A 14,543-nucleotide genomic window follows, 5' to 3' on the forward strand; every position below is an offset into this window, starting at 1 on the left:
TTATCTTAAAGCTACAAGATATAAGATCATCATTTTTTTTTCCAAACATAAAAGGAGGAAACATATGGAAGTTTTTTCAATCTACTTCTAGACTACAAATGAGAAATACAATATGAAATACATAAGGAGGGAAATTCCATCTCAATATAAAAATAAAATTTCAAAAACCAAAGCTGAAAAACACATGGTTGTATTTTGTGCGTTGGTGGACTGTCAGGCCAGCCAGCTTAAAAGCACAGCCTTCATGCTTGAATATGGAGTGGTGTTCAGTACTGCATTGTATCCATGGTTGAGTAATACTACATCTGAATTCCTTCCCTTTAACACTTCCAAAATCCCATCCTAGTTCTATTCTCTTTAATGAGTGTTACTCCTTAATTCATGTCCTTCTAATGTCAGCATTCATTTAAAGGAAATAGTTAAAAGCAAAGTTGAGAGGAAGAAGATTTAACTTTTCCCTCTTAGAAAACAGATCCTCACATGATGTAAAATATTATTAACTGTTTAACTATTTTTGTCCACTTTATTGTTTTCTACATAGTTGAATATCAGATATTTAATCTATGACAAAAATTATATTCAAGTAACAGAGTCTATCTGTTAACATAAGTAATCAAGGAAAGAAAAAAACAAAAGCACACTTGAATCAACTTAAAAACAAACCTACTTTGCTTGCCAAAAATAAGGTGTAAGAACCAATCATTCTCTTTATATGAGAATATGTTCCAACAAAATAACACAGAAAATTTTTTACACACAGTACTGTGATTTCAAATTCATAAAACTTTCCAAGATTCTATGGACTATTCAAAATGAAAGTCACACAAAATGTGTATTTTCAGTATTGTAAAATTAAGATAGGCAAAATAGTTATATATATATACATATATATATGTGTGTATATATTTATTTACTTTCACACTATTGGCCATTAGCATAGAATAAACTACCCAAGCAGTTTTTGAACTGCTGAAATAAAATTAACTGTTTTAAGATATTATATAATCCTTAAAATTTATGCATACAGTATTACTTTTAGAAGGTACCACTTGGTTTTCTCACAAGTCATTTAGGAGATCATTCTCAAATTCAGGACTTGACTACGCAGTCTTTTCATTGCCATCTTCATGTCCTTGTTCCTCAATGTGTAGATAATAGGATTCAGAATGGGTGTAATCATAAAGTCCAGAATGGCAAGAAATTTATCCACTGACACAGTGGGAAATGGCCACACATAAACAAAGATACATGGCCCAAAGAACAAAATCACCACGGTGATGTGAGCTGACAGAGTAGAAAAGGCCTTAGACAAACCACCTGAGGAATGTTTCCATACAGTGACCAAGATGAAGATATAGGAGATAAGCAATAAGACGAAGGTGCCCATGGAAATAAACCCACTGTTGGCAGTAACCATGAATTCCATTCTGTAGGTGTCCGTGCAGGCAAGTTTGATAAACCAAGGAAGGTCACAGTAAAAGCTATTTATCTCATTAGGACCACAAAAAGGCAAATGGACAACAAAAGCCAACTGGGCCATTGAATGTATGAGGCCAATAGCCCAAGCACCAGACAGAAGCAAAATGCACATCTGTGGGCTCATGATTGTGAGGTAGTGGAGGGGCTTACATATGGCCACATATCGATCCAAGGCCATGGCGACCAGCAGCACCATCTCTGATCCACCCAGGACATGAAGGACAAATATCTGGATAACACATCCCTGAAAGGATATGGTTTTGTGTCCTGAGTGCAGATCAGATATCATCTTAGGAACCGTTAAGGTAGAAAGACACAAATCAATAAATGAGAGATTGGCTAAAAGGAAGTACATGGGGGAATGTAAGTTAGGGTCATAGGTCACTGTAAACACCACAAGGAGGTTTCCCAAAACAATCGTTACATAAAACACTGTAGAGAAGGCAAGAAGAAAATTCTGCACTGGTCTATAGGTAGCAAGTCCCAAGAATACAAATTGAGTCACTTCAGAGTAATTTGCTTCATACATTGGCTTGCCTGGTGAACCTAAAAGACCAAACCAAATAATGAAGAAAGAATTTATCAGAAATTATTATTTAAAAACAGATGTGAGCTTTTATTAAGAATGCTTAGCGAAATAAGTCCATCAGAGAAAGAAAATTATCATATGATCTCCCTGATATGAGGAAGCTGAGAGGCAACATGGGGTGTTTGCCGGGTAGGAAAGGAATAAATGAAACAAGACGAGATTGGGAGGGAGACAAACCATAAGAGAGTCTTAATCTCACAAAACAAACTGAGGGTGGCATGGGGTACAGGGGTAGGGAGAGGGTGGTGGGGTTATGGACATTGGTGAGAGTGTGTGATATGGTGAGTACTGTGAAATGTGTAAACCTGGCGATTCACAGACCTATACCCCTGGGGCTAATAATACATCATATGTTTATAAAAAAAATTAAAAATTAAAAAGAAAAAAAAAAGAATGGTTTTAAGAGGAAATCCTCAGTAATAGCCATAAGGTATTTTCTTAAAAATATCATTTTAAAAAATTTGTAAACATTAACATTTCTTTAAATGTATTAATTTATCCATTCAGCTAATATACATAGAGAGAATAATGTAATAATCCTATTGAGGATCTACCATATGCCTGGTACTATGACAAGTTTTGAGGTAAAAAACTAATCTTGACTTCAGGAAGCTTACAGATTAATGGTGGAACTAGACATTAAATGCTTTAAATACAGATAGAACTCTGATAATAGATTTAAAGGAAAAGAACAGAGTACCATAATAACCATAGGACTCATTCAAGTGGTGATTGTTCAGATTCTGCTTAACAAGGAATTAGTACTGAAAAGTAGAGTCTATACTATGGGAACACCATGTGCAAAGATAGTGAGACAGGAAGGTTAGCAAGGCAAGAGGATGGATAATTGAAATCAGGCTGGATGAATAATTGTAATACGCCAGACAGGATGGAAGCTTTTATCCATGAATTGAACTTTGCCTTACATCCTAAAAGCAATAGAAAATTATTGGGGATTTTAAGGAGTAGCTTGGTGTATTTCTGCTGTCAGTCACCAAAACTTCAATGCAAAGAACTGAATAAAAACCATAAGGTAAACTTAGTGATCTCTCAGGAGATTATTGAGGAATCATTTATCAGTGTGGACAAGGTGAATTATTCAATCAACAGTGTTGGTATAAGGAAATGAACTTGGAAAAGTGCAAGTTTTTGCCTTTCAACATGAACTCAAGGAAATTTTAATGGATGTTTAAATGTTAAAAATATCTGAAAGAAATATATAAATACTTAGACATTAAGATGGAAAAATTCTTTTTTTTTTTTTTTGGAGAGGGAGAGAGGAGGAGAGGCAGGCAGAGAGGGAGAAGAGAATCTTAAGCAGGCATGATGCCCAGTGTGGAGTCCGATGCACAACTAGATCCTACAACAAACCCTGAGACCATGACCTGAACTTAAATCAAGAGGCAGACACTTAACCAACTGAGCCACCCAGCCTGCCCTGGAAAATTCATTCTTAACATTCTTCATTAACAAAACAAAAGGAAATTGTTGACAGTAACTAAGACATTAAAATCAAAATCATATTACATGTACTTATACATAGATACAGAAGGATAGTATATATAGATATATGCATTTATATTTTTGTATGAAGATAAAAGCACTATAAAAATAAAAGTAAGAACACTGGAAAATATCAGACAGATGATTAACTTTTTTAATATAAAATTACTTCTTCCAGATACATTTCAGAAATGTAACATACCAATTTTAAAATGGATAAAACATGAAAACTATTAACAAAAACAAAATGGCTATTAATCATAATCATATGAAAAGTAAAACAGTAATCAATTAAATGTAAATAAGATTACACCAGAGTGCCATTTTGCTCTCACAAGTTACCTAAGTTTTTAAAATATTATGATTTTTCATGAATGAGGCTGTGAAGAATCAAATACACTCATTAATCGTGCTTTCTATTATTTAGTATTTAATTTTTCCACATTTAACCATCTAGATTTAATATATCCACATTTCCCTTTATAAATTATGGATTTTGTTTATTCTTTAAACTTTCTCCAAATAAGAATTAGCCACCAACTACATTTTAAATGCATTTATTGCATTTGTGGTTACATAACTGCATATATTTGTCAAGTCACTAAATTGTATATTTAAAAATTAGTGGATTTTATTCTGTGTAAATTATACAGCAATAAAAGTGATTTTAAAGCTTAAAAAAAAGATGAAAAATAGAGATACCATATGATTCAACAGTTCTAGTACTGGGTATTTACTCAAAGAAAATAAAAACATCTATTCAAAAAGATATCTGCACTCCTATGCTTATTGCAGCATTACTTACAAGACATGGAAGCAATCTAAGTGTCCATTGATAAATGAATAGATATATATGAAAATATATATATGTATATATATTAGGCTACATATAACATATATATGGACTAACACTGGAATAGGGAGTGTTACTGAGCCATAATAAAGAATAAGATCTTGTCTTTTGCCTTTTGTAACAACTCTGATAGACCTAGAGGGTGTTGTGCTAAGTGAAATGAGTCAAGATAGAGTAGGCGAAAGACCAAATGATTTCACTTATATGTGAAATCCAAAAAGCAAGACAAACAATTAAAAAAAAAAAACAGACTCATAAATACAGAGATGGTGGATTACCAGAGGGTAAGAGGTATCAGGATGGGCAAAGTACATGAAGGGAATTAAGAATTACAATCTTCCTGGGACACCTGGGTGGCTCAGTGGGTTAAATCCTCTCCCTTTGGCTCAGGTCATGATCCCAGGGTCCTAGCATAGAGTCCTGTGTCAGGCTCTGTGCTCAGCTGGGAGCCTGCTTCCTCCTCTCTCTCTCTGCCTGCTTCTCTGCCTACTTGTGATCTCTGTCTGTCAAATAAATAAATAAAATCTTTTTTTAAAAAGTACAATTTCCTGTTCTAAAATAAGTAAGTGATTAGGATGAAAATACAGGCTAGGGAATATAGTCAATAATATTATAATAATGTTTGGTGACAGATGGTAACTGTACTTATCATGGTGAGCGTTGTGTAAGGTATAGATTTGGTGAATCACTATACTGTACACCTGAAACTAATAAAATGTTGTATATCAACTATACTTTAATAAAACAAACTGCAGAATTCTTTGAAATAACAATAATACATACCAAAAAATTTTAATTTTCCTTAATTTATGACCAAGAATCTCACTTCAAAAAAATTTGCTTAAATTTACAATAGATGAATTCAAAAAGAAGCTATAGGGCTATCTATCAACACCATATTTATTTAAAAAATATTAGAAATAACCTAAATGTCCACAATAGAGAATTAAATTGTTAATAGTAATTCTGCCTGAGGAAGGATTCAACTTTGTATACTGAAATAAAAGTTCGTACCATGAAAAGATATGAATAATTTTCATTAACTAAAAAGAACTGGTTATAAAATAAAATGAATAGTAAATCTTAATCCCTAAGCCTAACCCTTTGCAGAGGTCTCTGAACAGCAGGATACTAGGCATGTATCTTAGCCCTAACCCTAGATCTGAGGGAAAAAAAAAAAAATGAATAGGGAACCCATTCTTAAAACTTATATGTTTAGAAAAAAATAGAAATATGCTTATCTTTAATGCTTATCAATAAATTGTTACTCTCTGGGCTCTGTGTATTTATTAGTTTGAACCATATAGTATCGTTTTTCTGTAGCCCCAAAAATAAGTTTCAATGTTACAGATTTCAATCTAATATGATAACTTATTTGTTATTTACATAATTTTCTCAACTACCTTATCATTAAACCAAATCAAATTATTGAGGCTTATTTCACATCTGAATTAAATAACATGAGTTCTTAACTTGCATTGCCAACACCAATATTTTCTCCAGACCCCACGCTACTAACATTTTTTCTTATGTCATCATTCTTTCTTATGTCGTCATTCCTCCCTTGCTACCCCACATCATACCAAGTCTCCTGCATGTCACAAGTTTGCACTTCCTCAGCAAGAAAGCAGCATAAGTAGGTGGGAGCATCATGATCCCAATATGGCCAAGAACAGACTTGAAGGGTCAGGCCAGCCACTAATGGGAATCCTGAGGGTTATGGACATGAACAAAGTATTGTAGCTAAAAGGAAAGACTGCAGGGTTGTGCTAGGAAGAGCCACCAAAAGAGCAATGGAAGGAGAATATTACAGACAAAAACTAAAATAAAATATAGCAAAATTAAGCAAGGATAATGGGATAATCACAGAGGTGAATATTAGTGAGTATGACAAAAGGACCTGTAATCAACTCCATCTAAAGATTTTGAGCACACAATGTGGGCATATTTTAAAATGTGGATATTGTGGAATATTAAAAAAAATACACAATTGGCATGTTCCCAACTACATAAAATACATAAAAATACTTTAACAACAAATATAAAAGTTAGTAAAAAAAAAAAAAATCATTTTTTTTCTTAGTAGGAAAATTGGGTATTTTACCTTGTTTTTCTCTTTATTAAAACATTTCCAAATATCAAAAATTCCTTTATTAATGCAAACTGCCTTAATTTGATGTATTTCAATAGGAAGGAAAAATATTGTCATCAATCAGAGTATTATGAAAAATACTATAGTAACTCCACAAAGAGGAGATTTAAGTTTAAAAAGTGGGAAGGCCAAAGGCAAAGGAAACAAAAGCCAAAATAAACTTTTGGGACTTCATCAAAATCAAAAGCTTCTGCACAGCAAAGGAAACAGTCAAAAAAACAAAGAGGCAACCCACGGAATGGGAGAAGATATTTGCAAATGACAGTACAGATAAAAGGTTGTTATCCAGGATCTATAAAGAACTCCTCAAACTCAACACACACGAAACAGATAATCATATCAAAAAATGGGCAGAAGATATGAACAGACACTTCTCCAATGAAGACATACAAATGGCTATCAGACACATGAAAAAATGTTCATCACCACTAGCCATCAGAGAGATTCAAATTAAAACCACATTGAAATATCACCTTATACCAGTTAGAATGGAAAAAAATTAGCAAGACAGGAAACAACATGTGTTGGAGGGGACATGGAGAAAGTAGAACCCTCTTACACTGTTGGAGGGAATGCAAGTTGGTGCAGCCTCTTTGGAGAGCAGTGTGGAGATTCCTCAAGAAATTAAAAATAGAACTTCCCTATGTCCCTACAATTGTCTACTGGGTATTTACCCCAAAGATACAGATGTAGTGAAAAGAAGGGCCATTTGTACCCCAATATTTATAGCAGAAAGGTCCACGGTTGCCAAACTGTGGAAAGAACCAAGATGCCCTTCAACAGATGAATGGATAAGGAAAATGTGGTCGATATACACTATGGAATATTATGCCTCTATCAGAAAGGATGAATACCCAACTTTTGTAGCAACATGGACGGGACTGGAAGAGATTGTGCTGAGTGAAATAAGTCAAGCAGAGAGAGTCAATTATCATATGGTTTCTGTTATTTGTGGAGCATAACAAATAGCATGGAGGACATGGGGAGTTAGAGAGGAGAAGGGAGTTGGGGGAAATTGAAGGGGAGGTGAACCATGAGAGACTATGGACTCTGAAAAACAATTTGAAGGGTTGAAGTGGTGGGAGGGGTGAGAGGTTGGGGGAACCAGGTGGTGGGTATTAGAGAGGGCACGGATTGCATAGAGCACTGGGTGTGGTACAAAAACAATGAATACTGTGATGCTGAAAATAAAAAAAAAAAACTGAAAGACAAAAATAAATAAATAAATAAATAATAAAATAAAAAGTGGGAAGACATGTATAGGTAACTAACACCAGGAACAACAACAACACATATACTGGCAAATAAACATATTTATTGATGTTCAGTCTCACTATCATCAGTGATCATCATCAACCTCCACTAATTTTTGTTTTACTGATTAACAGAGAAAGGGAAAGAGAATTCTCAGTACTATCAAGGTTTCTCTATAAAAGTTACTCTTATACCTTCATGAAGGGATTATAAATTGATAATACTTACTAGAATTTAAAGTGTACAAATCTATTCCTAGTATGCAGTGTATATATTCATATAATATGTATGTATTTATAATAGATACATACATGTATACATAAAATGTTGACCCATGTCAGTCAGTAGAGAAGGTATTAATCACATCTTGTACATATATCAAATGGAATACTATGAAGCTCTTAAAATCAACTAAATGATTCTACACACACAGATCTTGGAAAGATTTAAATTTTAAGCAAAACATAAGAAAGTGCATAAAATTAATATGAAAGTTTGTGTTTGAATAAAAAATGTTTTCTCCAAAAGTTAATACAAAATATGATAAATCATAAGTTCTGAAAAGTAAGATATTATGTGACTTTCACTTCCTGAGGTCAGTATTTCTGTACTGTTTAAATGGTCTAAAATAATTTATATTGCTTTTGACTTAAAAATGATGTTTTTTCAATTAGCAATAATCGTGCCTCAGATAAACCTCATTGGCTACGATACTGCCACTGCGCAAAGCTGTTTTTTTAATGGGATGCCTGGGTGGCTCAGTCAGTTAAGCATCCAACTCTCAGTTTCAGCTCAGGTCATGATTTCAGGGTCCTGAGATGGAGCCCTGCATGTTGAGTAGGGCTCTGCACTCAGCAGAGTCTGTTTGAGAGAGTTTCTCTCCCTCTGTCCCTCCTCTGTCACACAAGCCAGTGCACATGTGCTCTCTCTCTCTTAAATAAATAAATAAATAATCTTTTTTTAAAAGTATGATTTTTAAATACAAAATAAGGGGTTCAAGATGTGCAGTCTTTCAATTTCAGATTGTAGTGATGTCACTATCATTCAAATAAGCATTTAAAAATTGAAATAAATTCTTACAAATACGTAAATTGTATAGTCACTAAGTATCACAACATCCACTTTAACAATGTTCTCAGAGATTTATCGCCATGATAAAATCTCATGCGAGCAGTCTATTGCTAGTTTCTAAAAAATATATCTATTGTTTAGTTGATGGATACTAGTAAGGAAGGAGAGGTTAGGAAGTGGCAGGAAAAGGGAAGAACGAGAAGGAACAGGGACAAAGAAAAACAGAAAAAGGACAGAGGAATAGAAACAAGTGAGGTATTCCTCACTTGTTTTAAGAGAGGCAATTAACATACATACTAATGTAATACTTCTTGCATCTTCTGTTGCCTACTCACTGCTTAAATTTCCTCATTATTTTTTCCTGCTCTCTCAACATCACAGGATTGGCATATAAAAACTCTTGAGATCCGTCTACAGCCCACCTCCCCCTCACCTCATAAACATCATGTCATGAACTACAAGGACACCCTTTACACTCTCATGAATGCTCAGGTTTACCCATAATTTTGTTCTGCACTAAATATGTCCTGTTTTCATTTGGCTAACTACTTCTTATTCTAAAAATTCATTCCACCTATGCAACAATTACTCAAGAATGTCTCTCTCTCCTCCAGTCTGGATTATATACTCCTCCTCTATGCTTTCATGTCAGACTTGCCAACTTCTCCTAATAAACTTTTCATAATAGTATAATTTACAATTAAATAGTCTTTCCATCTTTCCTACTATGTCTATGAGCTTCTTGAGAGAAGGGACTGTGTCTTAGTCTTAAAACTTGACCCATTTAAGTGTTAAGAGTTTGGGAAAGATGATGAGTGGTTAGATGGATGCAGGCATGCATATGTATGTATATAAGTGCTAATGATAATGGTTTGTGGTAAAGACTTTTATTTTGCATCTTATTTCTATTTAAAACTAATGCCAACAGAATAAAAAACAATCGCTGCTCTAGAAATTGCTGTGAACATATGGCAGGTATAAGGCTATTCACATTATAACCAATTTCCAAGGTCCTTTCTAGTCCCTATCCAAATGTAATATAATCAATACTCAGAAATTTCCCTGTATATTAAGACCTAATCTAAGCATATGGAGCAATGCATACAACCTGAAATGATATTTCTCACTTCCCTTGGAGAGACTGGTGCAACTGGCTGTTTAATAAGTGCTTGTTGAATTCAAAACTAGAAATGCAAATTTCAAAAAAAGGGAAGGAGAGAGAGAGAGAAACTTTATACTGTTGTGCCATAAATGTATGCATTACCAGTATGACAAAAATAGCCAATATTTTCAGCAGGCAATGGATGTATATCATCTCCACTTACCTGGCCAAAACAAAAACAAAAACAAAAACCAGAAAGCAATATTTTTACTGTTACTGGATCTTTTAAAAAAAAATATTTCCTTCTTTGGTGCTATATTGGTAGTGCTTCTTACAACTGTTCCAGCTCTAACAGTAACTTAACAGCTTTTGGTGACCATTTGATGATTCCATGACCTTAGTCCCCAGGCCATTCATCATGGGAGTTTTTCTTTTAATTCTCATGGTATGGAATTAAGAGAATGAAAAAGTATCAGAAGTTTGGTTAAGTAAGTAAATGGAAAGCAATGTATAATAATGCAATGTATAATAAAATATAACATAAATATATCTTCAAGGAAAAGCAGTATCTTCTAACATTTTAATGTCTATTTATAAATTATCATTTAGATTAATACCAGTGAAAAACAAATAGTTATTAACAAATTTATTAAGAATTATTTAGAATTCTTTTAGAAGCACATTCATGGCTATTTGTGGAAACACTGTACCTGCTTTTTACCTCATTTATACAATTACCACCCCCATTTTAGAGATACTAATATAATATACCATGGAGATTAAATATGTGAGCCAAGGTCACTATGCTAGAATCATGTCTAATATTCAAACACAATTATTTTCTGATTTCAACATACATGAATTTAGTCCCTACATTATACTACCTCCTTTTAATATGATTGCTGTAATATAAAAATAACTCCCCCTTGGTCTTGGGTATAATCTTTTTAAAATATTGATGATTTTGATTTGCTAATATATATATTTTTTAATTTTTTTATTTTTTATAAACATATAATGTATTATTAGCCCCAGGGTACAGGTCTGTGAATTGCCAGGTTTACACAACTTCATAGCACTCACCATAGCACATACCCACCCCAATGTCCATAACCCCACCACCCTTTCCCTACCCATCTCCCCCGGACCCCCTCAGTTTGCTTTGTGAGATTAAGAGTCTCTTATGTTTTGTCTCGCTCCCAATCCCATCTTGTTTCATTTATTCTTTCTCTACCCCAAAGCCCCCATGTTTCATCTCCACTTACTCATATCAGGGAGATCATATGATAGTTGTTTTTCTCCAAATGACTGATTTCGCTAAGCATAATGCCCTCTAGTTCCATCCATGTCATAAGGCACTATATATATATATATATGCATATATATGTGTATATATATATATATATATATACACACACACACACACAACATCTTCTTTATCCATTCATCTGTTGATGGACATCTAGGTTCTTTCCATAGTTTGGCTATTGTAGACATTGCTGCTATAAACATTCAGGTGCACGTGCCCCTTCAGATAATTACCTTTGTATCTTTAGGGTAAACACCCAGTAGTGCAATTGCTGGGTCATAAGGTAGCTCTATTTTCAACTTTTTGAGGAACCTCCATGCTGTTTTCCAGAGTGGCTGCACCAACTTGCATTCCCACCAACAGGGTGGGAGAGTTCCCCTTTCTCTGCATCCTCATCAGCATCTGCCATTTCCTGACTTGTAATTTTAGCCATTCTGACTGGTGTGAGGGGTATCTCATTGTGGTTTTGATTTGTATTTCCCTGATGCCAAGTGATGTGGAAGACTTTTTCAAGTGTTTATTGGCCATCTGGATGTCTTCTTTGAACAAATGTCTGTTCATGTCCTCTGCACATTTCTTGGTTGGATTATTTGTTCTTTGGGTGTTGAATTTGCTAAGCTCTTTATAGATTCTCGATGCTGATTTGCTAATATTTTGTTAGGGATTTTACATGTATGTTCATGAAAGATATTGTTCTGTAGTTTTTCTTTCTTAGAAAAGAAATATATAAGAATAATGCTAGCCTCCAAAATAAGTCAGTCAGAGAAAGACAAAAACCATATTATTTCTTTCACATGTGGAATTTAAAAAACAAAAACAGAAGAACATAGGGGAGGGGAGGGGGAAAGAGAGGGAGGCAAACCATAAGATACTCTAAAAGGTAGATAACAAACTGAGGGTTGATGGAGGGAGGTGGGCTGAGTAAAGGGGTGATGGGCATTAAGGAGGGCACTTATTGGATGAGCACTTGGTGTTACATGTAAGCGATGAATCACTCAATTCTACTTTTGAACCAATATTACACTCTATGTTAACTACCTAGAATTTAAATAAAAACTTAAAAAAATATTAGGGAGGTATATATGATGATGGTAATAGTAGGAGCAGTAATAAATGATAATAAAAATAATAAATAATTAGCACTTATTTAGTTATGAAAAAGAATAATGCTAGCCTCACAAAGTGAATTAGATAGTGTTCCCTTTGTTTCTATTTTCTGGAAGAAATTGTTGAGAATTAATATCATTTCTTCTATAACTGTTTGCTAAAATCACCAGTGAAACCAATGGGCCCAGCTGCATTTTTTCAAAGTTATTAATTATTTTTTTAAAGATTTTATTTATTTATTTGACAGAGAGAGATCACAAGTAGGCAGAGAGGCAGGCAGAGAGAGAGAGGAGGAAGCAGACTCCCTGCTGAGCAGAGAGCCGGATGCGGGACTGGATCCCAGGACCCTGAGATCATGACCTGAGCCGAAGGCAGTGTTTTAACCCACTGAGCCACCCAGGCATCTGAAAGTTATTAATTATTGATTCATGTTTCTCGTTACATATAGGCTTATCATATTATCTATTTCTACGTTACTTAAGTTTTGGTAGTTTGTGTCTTTTAAGGAATTAATCGGTCCATTTCATCTAAGGTAACATATTCATGGGATTAAGGTTGTTCATAATATTTCCTTATTATTCTTTTAGTATCTAATCCTTAGTAATGACTGCTCTTTTATATCTAATACTGGTATTTGTGTCTCCTCTCTTTTTCCTTTGGTTGCCATGATTGGAAGTTTATTGCTTTTATTGATTTTTTTTCAAAGAACCACCTTTGATTTTTCTAGGGGGGGAGACAAGATTGTGGGGAAGTAGGAGGGGGGTGATTTCAACCTGTACCCTAAAGTGAGCTGATAACCTACCAAAGAACTCCGATCACCCGTGAAATCAGCCTGAGATCAGAATTATACACATCTGGATTGCTACGGGGGCAGAAGATGCCAGTGGGCAGGTAAAGCAGAGTGAGAACTTCCTACTGATATTGGAAGATACACAAAAGGGGGAGGGAGCCACCAGAGGTGACCCATTGGAAAGTAATACCCCAAAACAAGAGTGCCCTGCATCTGGGGACCAGCATTAACTTGGAGTCTGGTTGAAAGCACTCAAAAAGAGCAAAGGATCGTGGGGGGAAATTGTGGGAATCAGGGCATTTAGGGACAGGGGCTTAAGTCCCCAGACCCAGGACAGACACCCCTGGTGCATGGAGTCTGGCTCCCATGAGGGGCTGGGAGCCTCGCCAGCCAGCAAATGTACAGCCTTTTTGCACACTCCACGCAAGCACCACACAGTGCTATCAGTGCCTAAGATGCACGTGCCCCACACCCTCCCCTTAGAAAGGTGCACACAGTGCCAGCCCAGCGCTCTCAGACCCAGAAAGACCAGGCACTCCCAGCCCAGGCCAGCGGGAAAATCTCAGTGTGCGATTGCTGCTTGGAACCTCTCTAGTGGTCTGGAGCTGCCCAGACAGCTGCCACTGTCGTGGTTTTGGGTACAAGCAGGAGTTCCTGTGTCCCCACAAACTCAGAATGTGCTCTGCTATTTTGAGCAACTCAGAATGTGCTCTGCTAGCAGCCAAGGGGGAACTTATGTGCTCTGGAGCACTCTCAGGGGAACAGACTGAGGCTTCTCTCTGAGAGGGAGGTCTGGGTGCACTTTGCTTCAAAAACCATCAAAAGCTGTCAAGGCAAGAGAAAACAAACAAACAAACATAAAAACCTCCAGAGAACAAAAGCCTGAAAAACCTGTTTCCTCAGAGCCCACCTCCCTTGAGGGGGGCAGGAGGACTTAACTCAGAGAACAATGCCTGAAAACCCACGTGGAAGTCCCCTCCCCAAGAAAGCCACCAGGAAAAAAAAGGAAAAAGAAAAAAGAAAGATGACAAGAGAACAACCAACACTACTTCACAGATACAACTTTTACTTTTAATTCGTTCCCACTTTGCTGGTTCATTTTTTTTATAGAGATAATTTTTTAACCTATTTACCATCACAGTGAGATGTCCAATACATCAAATTCCATAATAACCTTTTAACCTTAAATTTTTTGATACATATACTTGTGTTTTTCTTTTGCTTTTCTATTTTTTAATTTTTTTTAAATTTTAGTTTAGTTTAGCTTATTTATTTGAAAATTTTTATTTTTTAATAGTCATATAGAGTTAAACTTCAAGGTAATCCCCTTTCCC

The 14,543-nt window shown here is 35.2% G+C and overlaps 1 protein-coding gene and 1 pseudogene across 1 annotated transcript; both read right to left on the reverse strand.

The window, feature by feature from the left end:
• Nucleotides 1-1,069: 1,069 nt before the first annotated feature.
• LOC116589960 (olfactory receptor 4F6-like) lies at nucleotides 1,070-2,008 on the reverse strand. Its single transcript, XM_032341691.1, has one exon. It carries the CDS (start codon nucleotides 2,006-2,008, stop codon nucleotides 1,070-1,072), a length of 939 nt encoding a protein of 312 aa, XP_032197582.1.
• A 6,420-nt stretch (nucleotides 2,009-8,428) lies between these two features.
• LOC116592059 lies at nucleotides 8,429-8,561 on the reverse strand (annotated as a pseudogene).
• Nucleotides 8,562-14,543: the final 5,982 nt, after the last annotated feature.

This window comes from Mustela erminea, chromosome 5 (genome assembly GCF_009829155.1).
Source record: "Mustela erminea isolate mMusErm1 chromosome 5, mMusErm1.Pri, whole genome shotgun sequence".
In the NCBI taxonomy this organism is placed as follows: domain Eukaryota; kingdom Metazoa; phylum Chordata; class Mammalia; order Carnivora; family Mustelidae; genus Mustela; species Mustela erminea.